The sequence below is a fragment of the Leucopleurus acutus genome (assembly GCF_964270905.1).
Source record: "Leucopleurus acutus genome assembly, chromosome: 13".
Lineage (NCBI taxonomy): Eukaryota > Metazoa > Chordata > Mammalia > Artiodactyla > Delphinidae > Leucopleurus > Leucopleurus acutus.
The window spans coordinates 68,330,274-68,356,176 of record NC_139155.1 but is presented as its reverse complement, the minus strand read 5'-3'; the positions used below and the strand labels follow the sequence as shown (position 1 = coordinate 68,356,176).

The 25,903-nt window shown below is 51.7% G+C and overlaps 1 protein-coding gene across 1 annotated transcript in view; it reads left to right on the top strand.

Moving 5' to 3' along the window:
• Window positions 1–25,903, top strand: part of ZNRF3 (zinc and ring finger 3) — a gene marked incomplete at its 5' end in the record, with an annotated part of 147,241 nt that overhangs the window by 118,143 nt on the left and 3,195 nt on the right. Inside the window, 6 exons of the mRNA XM_082853568.1 lie at window positions 17,985–18,059; window positions 18,475–18,606; window positions 19,939–20,049; window positions 20,942–21,109; window positions 22,931–23,033; window positions 23,704–25,470. Of these exons, the coding sequence (XP_082709694.1) occupies window positions 17,985–18,059; window positions 18,475–18,606; window positions 19,939–20,049; window positions 20,942–21,109; window positions 22,931–23,033; window positions 23,704–25,470 (2,356 nt within the window). The remainder of the gene's footprint in view (window positions 1–17,984; window positions 18,060–18,474; window positions 18,607–19,938; window positions 20,050–20,941; window positions 21,110–22,930; window positions 23,034–23,703; window positions 25,471–25,903) is intronic.

Below are 25,903 nucleotides of genomic sequence, written 5' to 3'. Positions count from 1 at the left end.
GACTCGACAGTGGGCACCTATTTAGGAAGTAATAGAATCGGGAATTTTTAAAAATCCCTCAGGCCACTGGGCTCCCAGAACTACGGGCAGCAGGAGCATGTGCACAGGGACACGCGCCCCCCTCGCTGCCCCCTCCAGTCCTGACCATCCTCACATTGATGTGATCTCCTGCGTGACCTGGGAGTCCCCGTGGGCTCCCTACTGCTGGTCCAGCTTTACCATTCACCTAGATTCATTGAGAGTGGATTTGTTTTAGGATGCTGGGACACTTTTACATATCAGAAGGTCTTACCTTGCTCAGTCTGGATAATTTTTAAAACCAGCTTTAGAATTTTCCTATATTAACTAGAATTAACAGCATTCACATGATGAAAGCTATTTGTGTCATAAAAATTTCGCTTTTAAGCAATAAGAGCAATAATGGGAAAAGAATGTTTGTATATTCTGTCCCCACCCCTAATTTTTTAAAGTTCTTTATTGAAGTATAGTAGACATTATAAACAGAATGTATTTAAAGTGTACAATTTGATAAGTTTTGACCTACACACACACACACAGACACACACACACACACACAGACACATGTCCATGAAACCATGACCACAATCAAAATAATGAACTTCCCATCGCTCCAGAAAGTTCCCTCATGCCCCTTTGAAGCCCTTCCTCCCCCTTCTCTCTCTGTCCCTTGCCAGTCCCCACACAACCATTATCTGCTTTCTTCTCTCTAGATTAGTTTGACTTTATATGAATGAAATCATACAATATGTACTCTTTAATCCGACTTCTTTCACTCAGCATAATTACTGTGAGGTTCATCCATGTTGATTGTATCAGCAGTTTATTCCTTTTTAAATTTTAAACGAGAAAAGGGAACACTGCTTTTTTTAACTGAACTTGGCCCAGGACTATTGAAGTTACCTACAAAATTGTACATTAACTAACTAATGCCAGTGATGAGTTAATCTATAACTTCATCTGTTAGCTGTTAACGTGACCCCCAAACCTAACAACCTCTTTACTGTCAGACCCTGATCCTGGGCACCCTTTCTCTCGGGGCTAAAACTGAAGTCGGGCTGTGGGGCTTGGGGAACCCAGTACTTGTGAGTCTTGGTTGGTCCCTGCCCAGCATCGTATCTGAATGTAGCACATCTTCATTCTCTCATGACAGTGGGACTTTGGGCTTTATGGTGGTGTGACCAGCAGAATAGGAGGAGCTGGGTGCTCAGTGAAAAGCCTGGGCTTCAGTCAACTCTCTTTTATTTATATACCTGAGCTATGCAAATGCCCAGTAGAAGCAAACTCAGTATATGGGCAGAAATTAGGGGACTTCTGTATTGTTTCAAAAGTACTCACTTTAGGATTTTTTTTTTTTATAGTGAACTCAATTGGTATATTTGAAATTATTTTAATTTACACTTCTTTTCAAGACTCCATCCCCTTTTAAGGCTAGCATACACTTGTCTGCTAGCAAGTTCATTACAGTCAACCTTATTCCTTTCACAAATCAGTTTTTAATAAACTCTTTCCTTAAATGCTTGGTTTCAGACCTCTTAGTATAGGAATGTTCTAGTAAACGATCGCTTAAAATAATATGCAAAATACTTATATTCTTACTAATAGGTGCTGGTTAAATATATCTTTCAGTTATTTTTGGAAAACTAACATTGGATTTCCCTAAGTTTTGATTTTCTCCAAAAGGGAAAACTTAGACATGACAAAACGTAAGGGACTATAAAGAAGTTGGGGGGCAGGGCTGACAGGATGCAGTCAGCTCTGAGTTGAACACCCTCCCCTGCTGCCAGCAGCTCTGACCTCGGGAAGTCACCGCATCCTTTTGCAAATCTGGGACGTGGGACTAGGTGCTCTTTAATCCCATTCCAGGACTGAGAGGCACTTAATCGATTCAGATGGACCGTAGTCAAGGTCATTGTTGCCTAAGAGGCCCCGTTTGTCCCTCTGCATGAGGACTGCAGTGACTCTTCAGCTGGGCCATACTGGTGCTCGGGGCTGGGGAAAGCAGGCTCAGTCTCTCCTCTGGATTTGGCTCACTGGTCCTTCCAAATGTCCAGCCCCCTGCAGTGTACACAATTTGACTTGTTTAGTCTCAAAATGATGCCAGCCAGCCCCCACCCCCCGCCTGCCTGATAGTTGGGTGCCTCTTGAACCAACCTTGGCATATTCTACAATTGTCTGCTTGTTTGCGGCGGGGGGGACTCCCATGGCACTTTGTAGTTTCAGCTCTCTCCACTTACCACAAACCAGACTGCCAAGCTCCTAGGTTGTGAAACAAAGCGTAAGCACCTGGATCATGACCCAGCTCTTTTCCTGTTCTTCTTTTGAGACTTCCCCAACAGGAAAGGCTCTGGGTAATTGATAGAGATTATCCCTGATTCCCTTAATGTAACCTTCTTACTCTTTCCTTTTCCTGGGATTAAACTGTTCCTTTGCAAGAAGTCCTTTTCTTAATGACACAGTCATCGACCTATTATTGACCAAAGGAAGTGATCCAGCCCAACTCCACCTTTCTGTGGTTCATAGTCCTTTTAGTCTGTTTCATTATAATGACTTTCAAAGTTATTAACTGGTTTTTTCAATTTTCGGCACAGTTAAAGACTATCAAACTGTACTTTAAAATTAATCTGCCTTCTTGAAGCAATAATTGCCCGTATATTTGTTCTTGGATAAGAGAGATGTCTTAATATTTGCTGAGTGAGGGTTCCGTGCACAGGATGATGAGTTGAGGTCTGATGTAAAGGGGAGACACATGAGCCCTGTCAGCAGGCACCTTTCTTCCCCCCCTGCCACCCCTGCCTTCCCTTCATTCAAGGAAGTATTTCTTGCTGTGCACGCAGGCCCCCTAGTGTGACTACTGGAGCTCCAAGTTAAGAGGGACTAAATCTTCTGGACTGAGCCTCTTCAGCATACGATTGTACCATCATGGTAGGCATTCAAGAAATATATGTTAAATTAACTCCTGGGGAAAACGGTCACTTAGAATTACACGTTTCCCTGTAAGCACACAGTGAGCAGACTGAGCTTGTGTAGGGGTCAGAGAAAATAAAATTTCAGTTAGTGATCCAAAAATGTCAGTAAACTATAGGGGCTGCTTGGACACTGTGTCACAAACTAACCTGTGGGTTTGCTGCCTGCTACTGAGAGAAAAAGAGTCAGTAAGTAGTAGTCAGTGTTTATATGATGGCCTTAGGAGTGGACTGTAATGTGTAATCACCATGCAAGCGAGCACCGCCTCTTCCCTTCGTGGGACTTGATGTGTTTGCAGGGTCTGTGGCCTCAGCCAGCGCCTTGTATGTCCAGCTCCTGGCCAGCCTTCCCTTCCTCTTCATCCGGGCAGCTTGGTCTCCATGAAGCCCTTCCCGACCACGCCAGCCCATAGCACACACCACCCCCACATCCAAGCTCATCTGTTCCAGACCTGTTTGGAGCCTCCCTCAGGGTGGTCCCACACAGTTGGGCTCTTGACCCATTTGTTTTCCTTGTTGGTCCAGCTCCCTCTCTCTAAGTCAGAAGATTGCAAGCTCTGCACAGGCGAGCTCTCATTCTCGACTGCTTTGCAGCCCAGGTGGTGGGGCAGGATGGGACTGTGAACCCAGGAGCAGGAAGTACCATTGCCTGACACCGGGCAGGGATGCCCAAGAGCATCTTTTTCCTCCAGCTCAGGTCCTTTCTTGGCCTGAGGAAGGCCTGCTTGGTGCCTATTCAGCTTTTCTCCTTCCCCTTCCATCATCACCACCATTGTTGTGACTGTTTATTGAGCGCCAGGCCTGGAATGCATTCAGAAAAAAATAAAGAGTGTACTTTCAATGTGGCCTTCAGCTTGTTGGCCTATAGAAATGGGATTCTAAGGCTTGTTCTTTGAATTAGACACTAAAATATGGCCTTTCTGGGTTTAACTCACATTATGTTTTATAGCCTAACCTGTGATCTGAGCTGCTGCAGCCTGTATCACCCCTCCACACGCATAGTCCCGTCAAAGCAGTCGTGACTTATTGCAGGGAAGTGGAGATTAGGTGGGCAGTTGGCATCCAAGTTCCGTGACTTGGTTAACTCAGCTCAGTGTGTGTTTGCAGACTTCATTCAGGAAAGCATGTGTTTTAGGGACTTCCCTGGTGGCGCAGTGGTTAAGAGTCCACCTGCCAATGCAGGGGACACGGATTCGAGCCCTGGTCTGCAAAGATCCCACATGCCACGGAGCAACTAAGCCCATGCACCACAACTACTAGCCTGCACGAGCCCACGAGCCACAACTACTGAGCCTGTGTGCCACAACTACTGAAGCCCACGTGCCTAGAGCCCGTGCTCCGCAACAAGAGAAGCCACGGCAATGAGAAGCCCGCGCACCGCAACGAAGAGTAGCCCCGCTTCGCTGCAACTAGAGAAAGCCCGCGCGCAGCAACAAAGACCCAACGCAGCCAAAGATAGATAAATAAATTAATTAAATAAATTAATTTTTTTTAAAAAGCGTGTGTTTTGTGAAGAAAAACGGGACTTAAACTTGAAAATGGCATTCTTGAAATTCTTGTCTTTCTGAATTTTCATCATCCTATTATCACAGAAGACTTTTGGAACTTACATTCTATTGCTCTGTCCAGTCAGGGGGTGGAGGGTCCTGGACTCAGGGAGGTCCTAAGCTGTGAACCCCAAAGCCTGCCCTGTAAGGAGTAGATAGTTGCTCTTATGCCACAGCGCCTCCCACCAGCATCTGTGCCCCGTGGCATTTGCTGCCTGCTGGGTTCCAGATACCCTGCCTGCTGGGGGCCTAGTGACCGGAGGATGCCTGGGATAGTGGCTGTCCACCCCCAGACCTTTGACTGTGAGAGCCCCAGGCTTCTGCTTGGGGCGGGGTGGGGGGGGGAGGTGTATCATTCCCACAGCCAGACATGCCAAGAAGCTCAACTGCTTATTGCCTTGAAGCACATTTTTCTGAGAGTTTTCCTTAAGTCTGAGTTACAGTAGCCTAAGTGGGTTTCTAGAAACCAAATAGTCTAACTGAGAAAGGAATCTGGCAGTTCCGGGAGGGGAGGAACAAGGGATGGGTGAGCTGGGCTTGAGAAGCACACTCCCACCACCCTGTCCTCTGACCTCCTTAAGGTCTTTGTCTGGTGGGTCCCTATCTTGGCTGTGCCCAAGGATCAACCTGGGGAGCTTTCAGGCCTACAGAGGCCGGGTCCACTTCTAGCCCAGTGCCCCCCAGTCTCCAGGGAGGGGTCTGTCCCTGTTTTTAATATTTATTTATTTACTTGGCTGCCTCGGGTCTTAGTTGCAGCATGTGGCATCTTAGTTCCCTGAGCAGGGATCGAACCTGAGCCCCCTGCATTGGGAGCACGGAGTCCTAGCCACTGGACCACCAGGGAAGTCCCTGCCTCTGTATTGTTAAAAAGCTCCCCAGAACATTCCGATGTGCCACTCTGACAGCCACTGACCACCTTCTGCCGGTTTTGGTGCCTAAACCGTGAGGTTCCTGTGTGTATATGTTGTGCAATACACTAAGGTCGACTTCCAAAACCTTCCGAAGGTACAGTCACTGTGAGTCCCAAGTGCGTGACACTCTGTGTGGGAACTGGATCTGCAGGAGGGTTCAGACAGGGTGCCTCAGCCCTCCTTCCTGGAGAGGAGAGGAACCCTGAATGCAGATGGTCAGGGGGAGGGCCGGGCGCCCCAAGGAAACACTCATAGTGTATGTGCTGTGTCGAGATGGAGATCCGGCTGAAGTGCTTACCGTGTGTCAGGCATCTTCTCATCTTGCCTGTTAGCATTATCCCCACTGTGCAGGTGAACAAATGGGAGCTGAGAAAGGTCGTCACGTCTACTCACAGCCAGAGCTGGGGAGATGAGCCCGAATCAAGCAGTGTGAGGTGACAGCTCCATCCCCTGCCCTTCCCCCATGGCAGTGCTAAAAAGAACCTGGGTTGGCCCGCCCATTCACAAGTCACCTTCAGGCTGTGTTCTTCCTCAGGGCCACCGTGGCTGGGGGCGAGATAAGAATAGCTAGGCTGAGGGGGACCCAGCTGGTAACACTGCCCAAGGTAGGTGTGAGGAGAGATTTGGTTCTGTTGCTGTTATAAATGATTTTGGTGTGAAGTTGAGATAATGAAACTACATCATTCTTAAATTCTAATACAAGTCACAGATACAAGGAATCAATACAATAGGGTATGCCGAGGACCATATGGAAACAAGCTTCGTAGATCCTTAAGAAGTATACAGGGTGAAGGTTGTACTATTTGTGAACTTGCATTGGCTAAAGAGCAATGGATATAACTCCTCTGAATGAAAGAGCCTCTGATGAAACAGGCATGAGCTTTCAAAGCAGCTAACTTTGTACAAAAGTAGAACTTTCAACCCTGCCATCCCTCCTTATGTTGACTATATGAGCTGCATGACATTTGTAAAGGGAGTTTTAAAGATGGAGTCCATGGGACTTCCCTGTTGGTCCAGTGGTTAAGACTCTGTGCTTCCAATGCAGGGGGCATGGGTTCGATCCCTGGTCGGAGAACAAAGATCCCACATGCTGTGTGGCATGCTCCCCCCACGCCCCACAAAAAAGATGGAGGGAGTCCAGATGGGTTAGGATAAGAGATATCTGGAATTTCCTTGTGGGGTTGGGAAATAGAATACTTACATAAGCTGTTAATGGACTACCTGAGTTTCAGCATTCATGTTTATACTTGTGCACATACCTCCATCATGCTTGATTTTTGGAAGCCCCTAGGATAACATGAGTGTTTCTGTAGCCTGGGATTATGGAGAGAGGCTGATGTCAAATTGTCGGCTCTCTACTACTCCGTGGCTGTGTGATGTAACTTCTGAGCCTCCAGCTGTGAAATGGGAATCAGCCCCACCTCGCCTGCAGATGCTGTGCAGATTTAGTGCTATTTGAAAGCGCTCATTGCCTTGCCCCGTACATAATAAGTACTTTCCTTACTTTTCCCCCTTGGAGTTTGATACTTTGGGGCAGTAACGTCCCAAGACCAGGCAAGGGAGCCCTTGCTTCTAAAGCTTCTGGCCAACTGGTGACGAGTCCAAGAGGAAGTCCCCTTCTAAATCATTTCCCGGATCCCCACATTGCCCCAAGATGACCCTGTGCTGGCTTCCAGGACCTTGCAGACCTCTTCTCCAAGACCCTCCTCCTGGGCGCAGACTATCCTAGCAGCACACCCGTCTTCCCAAGGAGGGTGGGCAGACCTTGGCCTCAAGGCTGGGGTGTCCACTCGCATGTGTGTAAGCCCCCCTCAAAATGCACAGTGGGCCAGGGGTGAGCTTTCTCCACACTGACACATTCTAACAAGGAGTTAGAGAAATCGGTTGGAACCTGACCTTTCAGGTCTTTATGAAGGTGTATATGTTAAGATAGAGGGTAGCATTGATTTTATTTAATGGTTTTTTAGCTTTGTCCCAAGCCCCAGAAATGTTAGGAGCAAGCCTGCTTCAGGCATGCAGAAATTCTTTCATCCAGATTCCTTTCCTCTTAATAAAAATAAGAAAGTCATATAATCAAAATATCTTGGGTTTTTGTTTTGTTTTGTTTTTTCAGTTTGCCACCTGATTCAGGAATTCTCTGCCATGTTCCTTTGCCTCATCACAAGTTTTGCCTGGGGTGCTGGGTAGGCAGCTTCTGGACCTCCACGAGTCCAGCTGAACCAGGAGAGGGTCTGGAATGTGCATCTGACAGGCATCCCAGAGGCTTCGTGCAGTTTGGGGCTCAGTGGTACTCAGCCCTACCTGAATTTTAAAACTAACTGGGAAACTTTGAGAAAAATACTTCTGTGGGGCTCCATTCCACATAGATGAAATAGGCATCTCGAGGGGCCGGCGGGGCCCAGTTGCCTCCCCAGGGGGCCAAGGTTGAGAAGCAAGTCCACCCAGCTCAGCCTCAACAAGAGCCCCGTCTCCACTCTCCTGGTGGAAGGGAGACTGTAGGGTCTTCAGACTTTGCAGGCACTGTTGTTCCTTGTTAAGCCCCATTCTGCCACCTAATTAACACTTGTTTATAAACAAGTGTTCGCTGCCATATGCAGAGAAGGGGGTGGTCCTTTTTGAAGTTTCTAGTTGCTGACTTTGTAAGATTTGGCCCGAAGTGGGACTTCTGGAAACTCAACCCGGGATAGCTAGCAGCTAACAGGTTCTTCCAGAAGTTTCTCTTGCAGCCATAGACATCTCACTAAACAACCCAGCTGCTGACGTTTTTCCATAACACCCCCTGACCCGGCAGTGGCGATGGAGCGGAGGGTGTGGACAGCTTCCTGGGTTTTGGTGCTCCTTGTCAGGTGTTAAAACAAAGAGGATCATTGTGTTTCTTGGAACTGGCCTAAATGTCTATGTTTAAGATTAAGATCTAGGGAAACGCATTTCCGTTTGAGACCCAGTATTTTCTGACTGTGAAGGGCACCAACCTGGTAATGGCGCCGTGACAGGGCCGCGGCCTCCAGCCTCTTCTGCCGGTTCCTTTAATTAGGAGAAATTAAGTGGGGCTGCTACATATTTTGAGAATAAATAACGCTAAACTTAGGCAGCCTTAACCACTAAGTTAACCGCGGAGTTCTCGCTGCTACATGTCTCCTAAATAGATGAGCATAATCTTCACTAGGACTTAAAATGCATCACCTTCGTTCCGGAGCTCAGAACCAGCAGCCGACAGGAGACTTTGGAGGCTTAATGACTTCAATTATGGCGAGGAGTACCTTCTCCGGGTGGGAGGGGCCCGGCCGGCGAGCTGGGGTCAGAGGAGGCCGGATGGGAGCCCGCCCCCGCCCCCCCCCCCGAAAGCGGCCCCACCGGGTGGGGGGAGGGGCTGGGGGGTGTGGGGAAGCCGATGGGGAGGGACCGGGGACGGGGGTGGCCGCGGGGCCTCGGAGTTCTGAGCCGTGTTTGTGGCTCTGGCGCTTTGATCTCCGGCCAGGGAAACCTGGAAGGTCAGGCCCGGCTGCAGCCAAGCCCCGGAGCCAGGAGCCGGTGGAGCGGGCCGGGCTGCGCCACCCACCTGCACCCCCCACCCGCACCCCCCACTCGCCTCCTCCCGTCGCGGAAAGTGAGCCCGCCTGGCTGCCTGGCATCCCGACCTCCACTCCGTTGGGGGCTGTTTTGTGTTGGTCTGCCTTAGGCAGTGGGTTAGGGGCTCCAAGCCGTGACAACAGTAAACTAGCCAAATGCCCTGCACGTTTGGTTTGCAAAGATCGTGTTTGTTATACATACTGTAAAAGAAACCAGGTTATTTTTTAAGCTATGTGCCCCCCCCCTTCCTACCCCCTACAGATTCCCTCAGAGCTGCAGGTGATTCCCCTGACGGTTTGTGCACGTTAAGGTGTTAGGGTCGTTTTTTTTCTGGCCACTTCTTCTGATGCCCCGCCCCCTTCTTGGCACCAGGATTTTCTCACCAGTTACCCATGTGCGCTGGTGTGTGACCTCATTTCCTATGGAATGAAAGGTTTCTGCAGGAAAACAGGGCTCTTGGTGAGACGGGCCTTGCAAGCCCCCTTGCCTGGCAAGTGTGTCCCCTGTCGTGCAGTGACTCATGCTTCAGGGCACAGCAGCTGACCAGAATGCTCAAGAGCCCGGTGCCTGGGTGGTCACTACTCAGTGAAGAACACGGGGGAGGAGGAAAGGAAAAAGTGAGGAGGGCAGCTTTAAAATCCACTTAGTGGCCTCCAGAGGGAGGGGCATAAAGGGAGGCGGTGAGCTCTGGCTTGTTTGCACTGGGGCGGGAGCAGCCAAGAGAGACTGGTGGCTGTCAGGCGAGGTGTCTCTGGGTCTGGCTGGTGGGTCTCTGTCGTGTTGACAGGCCCTTGCCCCTCCCTGGCCACAGAAGCAGGCCCTGTGGCAGTGGCGCCTAAGCAGGGCTTGTTACCGGCCCTGGGTTCCTGGCAGTGATTTGCTTGAAGCTCAGGCCTCAGGTGGACAAGCCTCGCAAGCCTGTGCTTTTAGTCTCTCGTTGGTCCACCTGAGGCCACCACTGAGTTTAGAGTTTGGAATCTGCGGCCAGTTCCCAGGATCTTCACAGCAGGTGGGGAGGGCAGGCCACTGTCCACACACTCTCCCCTGTGTGGTGCAGGCCATCTTTTTCCATCAGTCTTTTAGGCTGAAGAAAAGCAAAGTTCCCCTAAGTGATATCGGGAGAAAACTGAAAATCCACATCTCCTGCCGTTTGTCCCTGTGGATATGCCCGAAGCTGATCGTTTGGTCTGCTTTCCTTTGATGAGAGTTCTCAGGGAGGCTTGCATTCCTCCCTCGAGTAGAAAGGGCAGACTCTGCAAGTGCACAGGCTCGTTTTCTGAGAGCTCTGACATCGGAGATGTGTTCACAAGAGGCCTGGGGCCCCATAAGGATCCACCACGAGGCAGAGCCACTTTCAGTGACTGGGGTCAAGGTTGCCCAGGGAGAATAATTCCTACATTAGAACCAACCACCAATCAAAGACCCATCAGCAAGCACTACGGCAGAAGACGTGCATGCGGGTTAATAAGAAACCAAATCCCGAACATCTGCACTGTGGAGAATCTTGAGTTCTAAGAAGATATGGTAGAGAACTGGACCTTCCACCTTCAAGAGTCAAAGGAAACAGAAGATCAGGCGGCCTGGAGCGAGCTACAGCCTGTGTTTGGAGTAGCAGGGCCCAGGGTGTTTGATGCTAACCCCAAGGGCAAAATCTCATCCTTTTTAGGTTAAGCAACAGACATTTCTTGGCCATTTACCCTGTGCCAGGCTCTCTGTGGGATTCTGGGCATTGAGCAGGAAAGAAGTCTGAGGCCTTGGCTGCCCTCTAGTGAGGGAGGCACTTTAAGTAAACAGTTACAGTGTGATGTCACAAGAGCTGCACCCGTGGGGCTCAGAGGCAGGCTGCAGGCCAGGCACTGCGGAGGGAGTGACACCCAAGGCAGGGAGAATTAGAGGAGGCAAGGCGGGCTGTGGGGAGATGTGGTGTGTTTCCCCAGCAGGTGGGCAGGCTCACCTATAGAGGCTCCTCCTAGTCAAGCTCTGGGGCTGGAGTGTTGAGTTTGCTAAAAGCCAGGGAAGTCACATCTTATTCTAAGAGCAGACACAGAGTCGTTCGGGGAGAGTGGGGCAGGTCAGATCTGTGGTTTATTAACTAGAAAAGTCCCTCTTATGCTGCGTGGAGACCCTACCAGGGGCAGGCGGGGTGGACTAAGGAACCCCCAGGGGGGGAGTGTTGTTGTGACTCACGTGGGAAGTCTGGTGTCCTGTACAGGGTGGCAGCAGTGGAGATGGAAAAACAGTGGATGGATCTGGAAGATGGAATCAGCAAAACTTAGTAAGCAGTTGAGTGTAGGGGTGAGGGCAAAGGGTTGTAGTTCAGCTTGGCTCCCTGGGGGTGCTAGCGGGGCACCTCCCTAAGGAGGGAGCCCCTGGTTGTAGGAATGTGGGGACTGCATGGAGGGTAGGCCCATGCACCTGTATCTGCCTGAGCAAGAACAGTGAGCTCTGCCCCGGGAGCAGCGGCAGGAGCTTGGGGACCTTGCTGAAGCAGAAAGCTGATGCCAGGTTGTGGGAACTAAGCCCTGAGACTCTGGTGCCATTTTGGATTCTCCATGATCATGGTTTCTGCCACCTTGGGTCATACTGCTGTATCAGTATGCCAGAGGAGAGCTGCAAGAGAACACTCTCTTGGGTAAGAAAGGAAGAGACCTCAGCGCCCTCACCCTGCTCCTTGCTAAGCAAGATCTCTTCCCCCAGGACACCAGCAAGTATGTGGAGACAGACCCTTCTAGGAGGTCCTGGCTTGTATCTTTCTTGGGGCTCCTGGCACACAGTTGGCCCTCTTAGGTAGTTGTCAAATTGAACTGTATACAGTTTACCCTTGAACAACACAGGTTTGAACCATGCAGCCCACTTATACACGGGTTTTTTTCGGTAGTAAATTAATTTACAGTGCTACACATCCCAGTTGGTTGAATCTGTGGACGCAGAACTGTGGGTATGGAGGACCTTGGAGACAGAGGAACCGAGATTGCGGAGGGTGACTGAGTTACACGTGGATTTTCCTTCAACTGCGCAGAGGGTTAGCACCCTAACCCCCACGTCGTTCAAGGGTCAACTGTAATTGAATATACCAGGAACCATCTCATTTAAACTGCAGTGTGTGTATTCCTTAGTAATCATTTTCCAGATCAAAACGTCGATCTGTGGCCCATCCCTCACCCTCTTACGTGAGTTAAAGCCAGGGAGTGGTTAGGGGGTGAGATTCCTGTCACGTGAGCGTGGCCTGTGCACGGAGCCTTGGGTCCCAAAATTTCTCCCATAGAAGGGAGGGTAGGGTATGGACAGGAGTTGCTGCAAAAAGGGTCCTGTGTCAAAAAACCTGGGGATGCCGGGTAGCTAAGAGCCTTATCACAGGCAGCATTTCTCAAAGGACACTGACCGGGACAGTCTCTCCTCCCCTGACACCTACTACAGGGATGTGGGATAAGTGACTCCTGGTTGGTAGTTTCTTACTCATTGGCCCTCAGAACCAAACGCTCGGACCTTTCCTGATGACTCCCCCAGCCTCTTCAGCGAGCCCTGTGCCAGCACTGCTGACAGAATGGACACTCCGTGAGGACGCGCGGCCACCATTCTGCTCACTGTGTGTATCCTCCAGGCCTGGTGCACGTAGTAATTGGTTAATTACTACCGTTGAACAAATAAAGTAATAAATGGCACCTCAAATAGAATTAAACTCTACTGCCGCCTACTATGTTAATTTGTGGAGTACGGGCCGCGCCCAGGGCAGTCTGCTCTGTTAGGCTTTACGGGGCACAGACACTGGTCAGAGATGTACCTCCTGGCTCCATAGACCTCGGGGCAGCTTAGCTTGGTACCCAGTCAAGACATTTACATGTGAGATGTTAGTGCCATTCGACTCCGCGCAGGGCCACTTGTAGCAATTTAAAGGATAAATTCCACCAGAATGCTAGTACAAGAAGATAAATACAGCACTGTTCATAATAGAGAAAATGAAGAAATCCCCTGAATGCCTGTCAGAGGGACAGTCTTAAGCTCCATATAAGGGAAGAATATATGTAGCTGGTAAGAAGAATGGACATTTTTCTGCATCACTGCATATAATATTGTTGAGTAAACTGTTAAGGGGGAAAACAGCAGAGTTGAGAACATTATATACATCCAATTTATTTTTAAGTATATTTTGGCATGTGAGTGTATATAAACATAAGCATTTTATCGCTGCTAATATATGAGTTTGAAGAAAATGGAAAGCTATAAACCACACTATTATAAAGCTGGGATATAGGGAGGGAATAGGTAGATTATCTTTTGCTTTCAGTTTCTCAATTGTTTTAAAATTTTCATGTCAAGCTCATATTACTTTTATTAATAGCAAAAATACTAAAGATGGTCACACTTGTGGGGAAAAATGCATCCCAGAAAGTGATAAGTGGCAGAGGAGAATCTTGACTGGTATTAGAACTCAGAGAGGGATAAGAGCTGCTTTTCACTAAAGAGAAGCACTTACCGGTCTTATGTGACAGGCTTTGCACATGAACTTGACGTTGAAGAATCAGTAGGCTAGGTAAGATCAACTCATTATAGTTCACTCTGGAGATCTTTGTGCACCTGAAGCCTCATGCAGAGAGTTACTCTGAGACTGCCTGCCTCCTCCTAGCCAGCTCACCAATGGGCCACTTTATCCAGAAGTTAAATCTGTTGACAGATTTGTCTTTTACTGTCTGTGTCATCTTATCTTGTCATTACTGCAGATAAATTAAGAGTTGAGTGGGTTTATAAGGAGGGGCCTTAAAATCCTATGTGGATTGTATTAAGATTCTTAATAATCTTCATATTCTTTGGCCCTGGGCCTCCATCCTAAGAAAATTGGAAATGTAAGCCAAGATTCATTCAACATGGCATTAATTACAAGAATAAAGAAAAAACTGGAATAGCCCAAATATCAAAAAGATATGAGTAGCGTATCTGAAGGGATATATCACAGCCTTAAACATATTAACAAAAAAATTTAAATGACTTGTTGGAAGCTTATGATAAGTACAAAAAGGCCAGAATGGGAAATTATATTCAATACAGGCAAAAAAAAAAAAAAAAGTCTGCTTGAAGCCCCCATATGTCAGAACTTCCTGCGAGAGGTTGAAGACACAAGCCTTCATATCAGTGCTAACAGTCCAGCTTCCTGGGTTATCCTCTGGTCAGGCGTTTGGGACAGAGGAGATTTGGGGCCATCTTTTGGGTTATTTCCGATTAAGGTTGTGTGCTATCGAAAGTTTTCCTACAATAAAGATTAGGCACTGGGGACGCCACGTCCAGTGCTTGACGAAGAAACGGATAAACAGGGGGAAATGGAGTCTGTTCCCAGGGGCTCTGTGGAGTAGCGATGGGGTGGGACCAAGCCCCGAACCAAGTCTGGGTGTTACTGCACACACCAGGGAGAGTGCCAGGTCCATTCCTGGTTGGAATTCCTGAATTTAATTGAAACCCAAGCAGACTGTAGGCTGTAGGTTTTCTCACCCACAAGGTGGTAATGGGACTATTCTTACCAGAATGCCCCCCACGCGTCCAGAAATTCACGAGCCCCCTGCATTGAGAGTGTGGAGTCTTAACCACTCGACCGCCAGGGAAGTCCCAAGACTCAAACATATTGATAGAAGCACTTTCTTAGGAGAAAACCACATCCACGTTCAGGGAGCAGTAACCCAAGAGTACGGTCTGGGCAGGTTTGCTTTCAGTTAGAATGACCGTTTATCGAATAACCATAGGAGTCTCGCATTGTGATAAGTGCCAGCCACGTAAGATCCTGTCTTCCAGAGCTTGACCTTTTGTACTTTGCAATATGTAAGTCTGCAGACGTTTGTGCTTTTGCTACGTGTCTCAGTGGCTGTGGCAACTGTCTAGCCTCGGGTCTCACAGCCCTGGAAAGGTAAATGAGAGACCATGACAACCTTTTATTCCTCATTCTGCTGCGGGGCTTGTGGTCACCTGCTGGCTGGTGCCAACCTGTCCTGGCCTGATGGAAGCAGCAGCAGTGATGAAGGGTGGGGAACACCTGTGTGAGTGGGGTGAGGGGAAGGGCGAGCAGAGGTCAGCAGGCAAGGCCTTCAGCTGCTTCTGGGAGGCCTTGCCAGGACATCCCACCTGGTTTCTGCTGCTCACACCCTTCTCATGCTCTTCTTCTCAATCCAGTCTGTGCACAGGTCAAGGGTAACTGCCCTCTCCAACTGAAGCCCAGTGACCAGTGACCTTCATCTAGCAACAGGCACCAGGCTGCATCTTTCTCAGCCTTTTGTTGAAACAGCCTTATTCTGAGAGATTTGGACATTGGGTGTGTGCCTTTATAAAGTTAGTGTTTTGAAATAATATTCCAGCCCAAGCTTGACTAGAGAAAACAGTGAAACATCTAACATATGAAGACATGTTTAAGGATGCCTCATCAATCTTTAAACTGAAAATGTGGGGCAAGGGGGAAAGTATGACCAAGTAGTGTTCTGTGTTTTCATTTGTTTTGGGAATAGTATGATCAGCGTGTCATTTTCTTAAGTGTGGATTATTCATGGCCTATTTTCAATCCCAAACCTTGCTCCTGACAGGCGAGTTCCTGACGTAATCCTGACTTGCCTCCTGTCCAGTCCTGAGTGCAGGAAATACAACCTTAATTTAACAGCAGCTTACATTAAACATAACTTTTAAAGTAAGCCGACTGTGAGAATTATCATTTTCTCAAAATATTAGTACTTTGGACCCTGTGCATTAACCTGGTTGTGTCTAAAGTTGAGCTATAAACAGGATTAAGCACCTTATTCTTGACCTGCTCTTTTCACTCGAGAAACCTGGAGATGAGTCCTCCCTTCTAGATTTTGTTTAAAATGTCTTTTAAAACGTGCCTGGCCCATGGGGGTCATACCTGGCCTCCAGATCCCCGTGACTTCTGCCTCCTCGTGAAGCCAGGGGGGCTGGAGGCGGGAGCAGGCGGCAGCCGAGGCTTGCACTGCCCTGGGGCCTGCAGCCTCTTGGCCTCCAGGCTCTCCAGATGCACCCCACTGAAGCTCCCAAGCAAGAGGGAGCTGCACGCACAGTCCCCTCAGGTGCTGTTTGATGTGCTCAAGCAGGGAACAAAAGCCAAATAAAGGAACGAGAAGTCCTGTCTATTTCCTCGTTTGTGGTGCTGTCCCTCAGGGCCCTCTGCGTCACTGAATTTGTGAACACGGCTGGGCTACCCCCTGAGACTGGCACCCACTTGCTGTTAGTTAACTCTGGAGCCCCCGAGGGCTTGTTGACCTCAGGCAAAGGGGTCTGTGCCCCTAAAGAGCTTTATGGAGGAAAGTGACACCTTCTCACTGGGCCATCATGTCCTCTCTTGCTGGAGGCAAGTGACAGCTGTTGCAGCTCTTTCTGCGTCGCTCTGGACAGTCCCTTGCCTCCTTGAGTGGCCAAGACTGCGAACTGGAAGGGACCCTAGTCCTCATGACACAGGCTCCCTCCTCCTTTTACAGATGGGGAAACTGAGGCTGGGGCTGAAAGAGACTCTGACTCGCCCACCACTGGCAGCTTGTCTGGCAGAGCTGGAGACAGCGCCCAGGGGCCCCTCCTGATGCAGCGTGCTGGTGGGGAAACGGGGTGGGACAGGCAAGCGGCAGAGCAGACTAAATACATCGAATCTCAGTTCAACAGGAAAGGGTCCCCAGCAGAACAAGGACAGCTTCTGCAGCACAGCACTCAGGTGTCTGAGCTTGTTCAGTTGCGGAGGACTTTGCTGCATCCCTGACAATCCACCGTCCTGCTTATTTAGTACCAAGTACAGGGAGCTGTCTTGTTGTAGAAGCTGTGAGGTAAGGCCGCCCTCTGGTGGCTGATGGAGCTATTGCTCTAGCCACATTCTGGTCTAAGGCTCAGTGTTGCTTTCCTGTGGGGAAGGAATTCAGATTTTATTCTTTCTCAAGCACTCTGGCTCACAGAGACTTTCTTGACCTCTGAGTACTAGCCATCATTTGCCCATCTTATAGGGGCTTTGGTTTTTGTTTTGAGCTCTCCCCCCACCCGTTAGAGGTGTCTTGCTTCCCTAACGAGATTCAGGTTCCTATAAGCAAGGATTATGTCTTACGTCTTGTTCTTCCTCAGCTTCTACCCGTTGTTCCCTTAGCTGGACATGAAATTAGAAGGTTCACTGGGGTGGAAAGGAATCCTTTCCTCCAAAAGAGAATCCCACCCCTTCTCATTTGTCCCTAAAACGTTCTAATCTCATCTTTGATCAGTAGTTCCCCAAGTGGTTGAATCATCAGAATCCCTCGGAAAAGCTTCAGAACTCAGTTTCCTGGGCCTTACTCCAGCCCTGCTGAATCAGTCTCTGTGGTTTGAGCCAGGAAATCTGCTTTACAGACTTCCCAAGTGGTTTTTGATGTGCAGCCAGGTTTGGCAGCCAACTGCTCCAAATCCCCATTTACAATTATTTCTCGTAGCTTTTCCCCCGACAGCATGTCCAAAGGTCTTTAGTTTATGTCACTTATTAAAATTGACCATTTTGAGATTCCTTCGGAAATATTCAGTACGTTCCTCTAACTGCGGTGCTGAATGATGTGGGGAGGAAGCAGGACCGCAAGAGAAGGACCAAAGGCATTTGCTTTAGCTGCCAATGGCCCTGTGTTCATAGCAGAAAATACTGAAACCAATACCTTTATGCTGACTGGGCAGGTTGTTGGTTTGTAGTTTGATTTTTAAGGTTGAGGCTGGATAGGGAGACAAAGGTTAATTGAGTACCCAGCTATTTATTTTCACCATTTCTAACTCATTTGGTTCCCAGGATAACTGTACAAGGTGCTGTTGCCCACTCCCCACCCCCCCTTTTTTTAAACAGATGGGCAAGTTGAGGCTTAGGAAAGTTAGTAACTCACCCAGTCACATTAGTTGGTGACTGTCAGATTCTGCATTCGAATACAGGTCTGATTTCCAAGGCCAGCTTCAGAAAGGTAAGGACCAGGGTGCCAACCTGCTCTTTTTCACTCTGCCAGGCCAAGCGAGCCGTGCAGCGGGGAGCCACTGCAGTCATCTTCGATGTGTCTGAAAACCCAGAAGCTATCGACCAGGTAAGCTCCTCGGGCCAGGCCAATGCTGCAGTGTCCCTGAGAGAAGCATCTCCTTTACTTAGCCTGGCTTCTCACGGTCGTGTCACCCTCATCCTCAGGGCCCTTGCACTTGTCTGCCCTTGTTAGTTATCCGTGTTTGCACATCATACTCCAAGGCAAGTGTATCAAGAGGGGTAAGAGCCAAGAAGCTGAGGGTTGGTGAGGCATTTTCAAAGGCCCTTCTGGGGTCCCGCTCCATCCTAAAAGGGGCATCATCCTCCGCCTCGTCCTTCTGGGAGCTCCAAGCCTACGATGCTTGAGGAGTTTGAGGATTTCCAAAAGGGTATCTCGTGTTCTTTTCCTCCAGCCTTTCTTTCTCTCTCCTGCTTCTTGAAGTAATTACGTCTTCTAACCAGGACCTCCTCTCCTTCCTTAGCTAAACCAGGGGTCAGAAGACCCACTCAAGAGGCCAGTGGTGTACGTGAAGGGCGCAGACGCCATCAAGCTGATGAACATTGTCAACAAGCAGAAAGTGGCTCGAGCAAGGATCCAGCACCGCCCTCCTCGAGTGAGCCTCCGCTGGCCACGCCGCCACCTTCCCTGCTGCCGCCTGTGCCTTAATCCCCTTTGGGCTTTGGCCTTTTGCTCCTACCTTCTTTCCGTCTACAATGCTGATGCGCCCCAGGTTCCTGCAGGTTTAGATCAGACTTAAGGCTGGAGGCCAGGCAGAAATTTCACCCGGCTCCTCTAGAGGGGATTTGAAAAGTCCTTCCAGAGATAGGTGATTTGTGACCAAATGTCTCTTCCACCTGGCATCCCCTCTGGGTAACCTCCTATCCTTTTTTCTCTTCTGTCCCATCTCCCTGTGAAAGGCTAACTGAGGAGCATTGAAGGGAAGGACACCCTGCACTCAGCTTCCTGTATCTCCCTCCTTCCGTCTGGCCTAGACTAGAGGATAAAGCCTGTGCTTCCTTCTTCCTATGGGGCAAATGCATTACTGAAACCCCCTAACTTGTATTTGATTCTGGAAAAGTAAGCTTTCAACAGGGATTGGGGCTCACGACTTCCAGGTGGTTAATGAATAGCTTCATTTTTTAGGCTTCTCTTAGGTGTATTAAAGGGACACTGCTGGCATCTTTTGCCCAACCTCAGACTGAAGATTCTAGGAACCTAGGACAGGTGTCCCACAGATGGTTTATTTCCTCCTCATGAATATTGGAATATTCACATAGAGGATGGGTCTTTTGCACAAAATATCCGGATACCCATAGCATTCAATTAGCAAAACTCCATTCCTGTTGGCTAAACACGTCCCAGATGAGGTAACTTTAAGGTTTTAGGAGGCAGTGTGCCATGAGGAAAAGGTAAGAACTAAAACTAGAGGGAGTTTGCAAAAGAACTGACTTGCTGGCTGCTTTTTAAAGGAAAAAAGGGCGCTTTGGTAAATATGACTCATTGTAGTGGAAGCTGATATTTGTGGAAGCAGCATACAATTTTCTGAGTTGTTGTAAACCATTAATTATATGGTTAGTAATCACGGTTCCCTCAAAACATGACACTCACTCTTTTGTCCCATAAATGTGATATTTGTGTTTATTTGGAAGGGCCTCTCCTACCGGTTACGGCGAACTTTGCGCTATTCTGCAGGGAGCGAGGCTCTGTGAACAGAGTTCTCCTGGCTGTTAGGAGGCCTGGCTGAGACCGCTGCGGCCTCGCCGGGCCATGCTGCGGGGCACTACCTGGGCCTGGATAGCACACTGTGTGTGTCTTAGCAGAACCCCACATGTGCCCTGCAAAGGAGGGGAAATGCAGCCCAGTGGCCCCATCCTTCTCCCGACCAGGGCTGACCCAGCCCGTGTGCCAATCCCCTGTGACTCACTGTGTCCGTGTTCTGTTCCAGCAACCCACGGAATACTTTGATATGGGGATCTTCCTGGCCTTCTTTGTCGTGGTCTCCTTGGTCTGCCTCATCCTCCTTGTCAAAATCAAGCTGAAGCAGCGACGCAGTCAGGTAACGCAGAGCAGCCTGTGAGCGTTCATCCCTGCTGCCCCTTTGCCGGCGCAGACCTGGTCCTGAGCCCTGCAGCCTGTCCCCAGCGGCCTAGAACCAGCAAAGATGGAGAAAAAGCAGAGCAAAGCTTATAGCACTGTGTCGTCTCTGTTCTGAAAGGGCCAGTCCTACAAAGGCCAAGCCCTGGGGCCGTTTCCAGCCGGGGGTTTTTCCAAAGAAATGTTTAAATGTCAACCTGGACCCCTAGAGCCCTGCTCCTCAAATTATGATCTGGGGACCAGCAGCATCAGCATCACCTGGGAGCTTGGCAGAAACTCAGAATCTCAGGCCCCACCTCAGACCTGCTTCATCCGACTCTGCATCTACCAAGCTCTCCAGGCGATGTGCTTGTAGGAAGGAAGGATTTGGGGGTAGAGGGCAATGGGAGGCTACTCGGGAATCTAGACTCTCAGAGGTGTAGCAGTGTGATGTCCACAGCGAGAGACGGTGGACTGGGCGCTGAGTTCTCTCGAGGATGGGTGGCCATCACCGACGGAGCAGCAGCTGATGTTTGTCGAGCGTGTCTGGTTTGCCAAGTGCTGGGCACCCCAATGCATGGTCTCATTTGCCCTCAGAACGTTCTCCAATGAAGGGAGGAACCCTTAGCACAGAGCAGAGTTGGCCAAATAATTAGAGTAGACCTCTGCTGGTACTGCTGCTTAGACGGATGTGGTGGACACTTGGGAGTCTAGAAGATCTGTGCTCTTGTGCCGTGGCCTCTGAATCTTTAGTGATTTCTCAGAAGTCTGTCCTGGCCTGATGGAGACTAGTGTTTGGCCGACCATGGCCCCAGGGGTGACTAGTGCTGTTAACATGTCCCAGACCCTAACATGGACCACATTCTGCTGTGCAGAATTCCATGAACAGACTGGCCGTGCAGGCCCTGGAGAAGATGGAAACCAGGAAGTTCAACTCCAAGAGCAAGGGGCGCCGGGAGGGGAGCTGCGGGGCCCTGGACACGCTCAGCAGCAGCTCCACGTCCGACTGTGCCATCTGCCTGGAGAAGTACATCGATGGAGAGGTAACGGCAGAGGCGGGGCCAGTCCTGGTGGGGATGAGGTAGACAGGCCTGCAGATGGAAGGGGAAGGGCTTTTCCCACAGGGGAAGGGCCGAGCTGCCTAGGTCTCCAGGGGACGTCCTGAGACCTTCAAACTGCTCTTCCCCCCCGCCCCCCGGAAGCAGGTGGCCACATACACAGACACTCTCTCCAGGGGACCGAGCTGAACATAGGTGATTTCGGAAGTTGATCAGAAATATATAATGGGCCAGAAAACGTCTAGTTGTAAGAACATTTACACTTAATTTCAGAATTGCTCTTCTGAAAACTCTGGCGCTTGACTTGATACAAACCTCTCTTACAAAGCCGTATGGAACGTTTACGTTTTTACTTATAAAGAGACAAGGGGGGCTTCCCTGGTGGCACAGTGGTTGAGAGTCCGCCTGCCGATGCAGGGGACGCAGGTTCGTGACCCGGTCCGGGAAGATCCCACATGCCGCGGAGCAGCTGGGCCCATGAGCCATGGCTGCTGAGCCTGTGCGTCCGGAGCCTGTGGTCCGCAACGGGAGAGGCCACAACAGTGAGAGGCCCGCGTACCGCAAAAAAAAAAAAAGAGAGACAAGGGATGTGATGTCCCCTTTTTCCTTCTAGCTTTTTTCTGAAAATTTAAAACTTTCAGAAGAGTTGCAAGAATCAGACAATGAATGCTGGATCATTCATCTAGAATCACCCATTGTTAACATTTTGCCACATTTGCTTCATCTCCTTCTGGATAGAGGCGTGCATATACACACACATTTTGGGGAGTGGGGAGCAAACCACTTCAGAATTAGTTGCAGGCATTTGATGCCCCTTTGATGAAAGTGTCCCGCTGCTGTGTAGACTGTTGGATGAAAAAAGAGGTTTTGCAGAGGCCTCCAGATGAATAGTCTCACATGGTCTCTACCTGCAGGCTGCCTGAGTTCTCATCTGGGCCCAGGAGGGTTCTAGCTTTGTGATCTTGGGCAAGTGACTTTATTCTCTGTGCCTATGCTTGTGATATGGGCCCGAGACTGACCTGTACTCCAGGTGATCACAAAGGTTACACGAGAAAATCCCGGTAGGACTCTTGCCATGGTCAGGCACAGCCTTAGGTGTTTGAATGTTACTGCATTGAGCTGGTCAGAGAATGGAAAATCAAAGTAAAATTAGCAAGTTTGGAGGGTGCTTTGGGCTCAGGAACTTTAGAGGTGGTTCTGCCTGCCTCAGAACCCCATTCCCTCCTCTCCACGTTGGGTGCTTTGTTATTAACTGTGTGCTCCCAGGTGAGTGCTGAGGGTCCAGTGAAGGGGAGGACGGGAGAACTTTGCCCCCTTGCTGCCCCACCTGTCAATCATGAGTCCTAGGCATCTTCCTTTCTACCCACCCCATTTTGGGTATCTGGAGCCAGCCACCATCCCAGAAGTGCAGAAGGTTTTGGGGTGTATCTAGCCACCCTTCCATACCCCCAGGCTCACCATTTGCACTAGCATACAGCTCTGGCGGTCCCTTGTATGTGGCGTGGGTGTGAGTGCCCTCCTCACAAGAAGGGAGCTGGCTTCCTCCCTCAACACCAAGCACCGTGGTTGGAGCTGGCTGATGGTCCGTGTCTTTCTCCCTAGAAACCCATGTGTGGGCCCTGACTCCAGGGAACGGAGCCCACTTGTAGCTAGAGATGGGGAGGGGGAGCCTCTGGGCACTGCCACAGTGAACTGGGCTCCTTGGTCCACTCCGGGCTCCACGGGAAGAAACACTGCAGGGCTGAAGACAGCACCGCCCTCTGCCTGTGCCCTTCCTTCAGGCTGTGTGTCCTCTCTCCCTCCCAGGAGCTGCGGGTCATCCCCTGTACTCACCGCTTTCACAGGAAGTGCGTGGACCCGTGGCTGCTGCAGCACCACACCTGCCCCCACTGTCGACACAACATCATAGGTAATTCTCCGCTGCCTCTGTTGTTGCTGGAGTGTCACTGTCTTTACCGAGTGCCTAGCAGGAGCAGGACACGTGCTGGGGAGCGAGCAAACCACCGCAGCATTGCCACCTGGACTTGGAGGCGTGGGGGCTTGGGGTTTGGAGGCCTCTGAAGAATCACCCTGAGTTTGGGTTCTGGCTTTGACATGAACTGGCTTCCTGACCTTGGGCCAGGCACCCGGCCTCTCCAGGCCCTGGGCCCACAATCTCTTCAGCGGGATGACAGTGGTGACGCTTGCTGTGCCTGGTACCTCGGGGTTGTGATGCTGCTGCTGCCTCCCTGTGGTGGTGGATGAGGGCCCAGAAGGCAGGGTGCCCTCCAGGTATAGCTGTTCTCCCAAGAGGGAAGATGCCTTTCCCCTCCGTGTCCCTGTTGCTCTCTCGAGCCTTATGCCGTGCAGAGCAGCTGGGAGGTGGGAGATGGACCCTGACAGGAGTGACCACCTTTCGAGTGGAGAAGCAGGAGGCCTCTACCCGCGTGGCCAGGTTTGGCGACAGCTTAGAATGGGCCATGGTCGTGAGACTGGGCACCTTGGCGCCGGCCGCCTCAGTCTCTGCCCGCATCCGCCCCTTGAGCCCTTGGCCCCAGCGTGCACGCCCCCCTGACCGCGTTTCCTCCGCCTCTCCCCAGAACAAAAGGGAAACCCGAGCGCCGTGTGCTTGGAGACCGGCAGCCTGGCGCGCGGCCGGCAGCAGAGGGTGATCTTGCCGGTGCACTACCCCGGCCGCGTACACAGGGCCAGCGCCATCCCCGCCTACCCCACGAGGACGAGCATGGACGCCCACGGGAACCCTGTCACGCTGCTGACCGTGGACCGGCGCGGGGAGCAGGGCCTCTTCCCGCCGCAGACCCCCGCCTACATCCGCAGCTACCCGCCCCTCCATCTGGACCACAGCCTGGCCCCTCACCGCTGCGGCCTGGAGCACCGGCCTTACTCGCCGGGCCCCCCCTTCCGCAGGCCCAAGTTCGGCGGCCGCAGCTTCTCCAAGGCAGCTTGCTTCTCCCAGTACGAGACCATGTACCAGCACTACTACTTCCGGGGCCTCAGCTACCCCGAGCAGGAGGGGCAGCCCCCTCCCGGCCTCACCCCTGGGGGCCCGGCTCGGGCCTTCCCCCCGGGCGGCGGCGGCGGCAGCAGCGGCCTGCTCTTCGCCCCCGCGGTGCACGCGGCCCCGGCCTCGCACCTGGAGAGCGGCAGCGCGTCCAGCTTCAGCTGCTACCACGGCCACCGCTCGGTGTGCAGCGGCTACCTGGCCGACGGCCCGGGCAGCGACAGCAGCAGCAGCAGCGGCAGCTCGGGCCAGTGCCGCTGCTCCTCCAGCGACTCGGTGGTGGACTGCACGGAGGTCAGCAACCAGGGCGTGTACGGGAGCTGCTCCACCTTCCGCAGCTCTCTCAGCAGCGACTACGACCCCTTCGTCTACCGCAGCCGCAGCCCCTGTCGTGCCGGAGACATGGGGGGCTCAGGCCGGGGGCCCGTGGTGCGCCTCGAGGGCTCCCCGCCCCCCGAGGAGGTCCTGGCTGTGGCCCGAGGCCCAGGTGCGGGGCGGGGAGAGCCCTGGCCCGGGCCCGCCTCTCCCTCGGGGGACCAGCTGTCCACCTGCAGCCTGGAGATGAACTACAGCAGTAGCTCCTCCCTGGAGCCCCGGGGGCCCAACAGCTCTACCTCAGAAGGGGGGCTCGAGGCCTCTCCCGGGGCCGCCCCGGACCTCAGGAGGACCTGGAAGGGGGCCCGGGAGGGGCCGATGTGTGCCTGCTGCTGTGAGCCCCAGACCCCCGCCCCAGACCCCGGAGCGGGAGCGGCTGGGGGCGGCATCTTGTTCCTGGGCCCCCCGCCCTGTGAGGGCTGCGGCCCCCAGGGTGGGGAGTCACAGCCGGGGAGCTCCCAGGGCCCCTATGGCCTTCACCCGGACCACTTGCCCAGGACAGATGGGGTGAAGTATGAGGGCCTGCCCTGCTGCTTCTATGAAGAGAAGCAGGTGGCCCATGGCGGGGGCGGGGGCGGGGGTGGCGGCCGCTACACCGAGGACTGCTCGGTACGTGTGCAGTACACGCTGGCCCAGGAGCTCCCGCCCAGCTGCCACCCCGGGGCCCGGGACCTGAGCCAGCGCATCCCCATCATTCCGGAGGATGTGGACTGTGACTTGGGCTTGTCCTCTGAATGCCAAGGGACCCGGGGCCTCAGCCCCTGGGGTGGGACGCTGCCAGGTCCGGATGCCCTGTGGCCCCACAGAGGCTTGGGAGCAGCCCAGCAAGAAGAGCGGGTTCCGTGCTGCCCGGCCAGGGCACCGCTGTCACTTCCCTGCCCTCCAGAGGATGTGGGGGCCCCTGGGGCCAGCTTCCCCAGTGCCTCCCAGGACACTCAGGACTCCAGTGCCACAGCCACTGAGGCTGCAGGTGAGAGCGGGCGGTGACGGTAGGCCAGGATCTGGGTCTTCTCTCCGCACAGTCACTTTCTGAGTGACTTTCTTGGTGCCCTTGGCTTTAAACACTATCCGTACCTGATGATTTCCAAGTGTTACTCCCCAATTCAGCCCTTCCTCTGGGCTCCAGACCTGCTGGCCCTCTGCTTCCATGAGCTCTCTCCCCCAGATGCTGCAGAAGCATGCCGCTTGATCCTGCCACAGCAGTGTCTCGAGTTCCTCCCTCTGCACCCCCTTCTCCAAGGCTCCCTACCCAGATGCTCAGGCCAAAAGCCCAGGCCCCAGCCCTGAGCCGGCCCTGCCCCTCATGCATCAGGGTCCTGGGCTTCTCAGCCTGTCTGTGAGAACCACATGTGCTGGTTTTCCCCTGGTCCAGAAAATTGAATCCCCAGAAAAATGAAACTTAG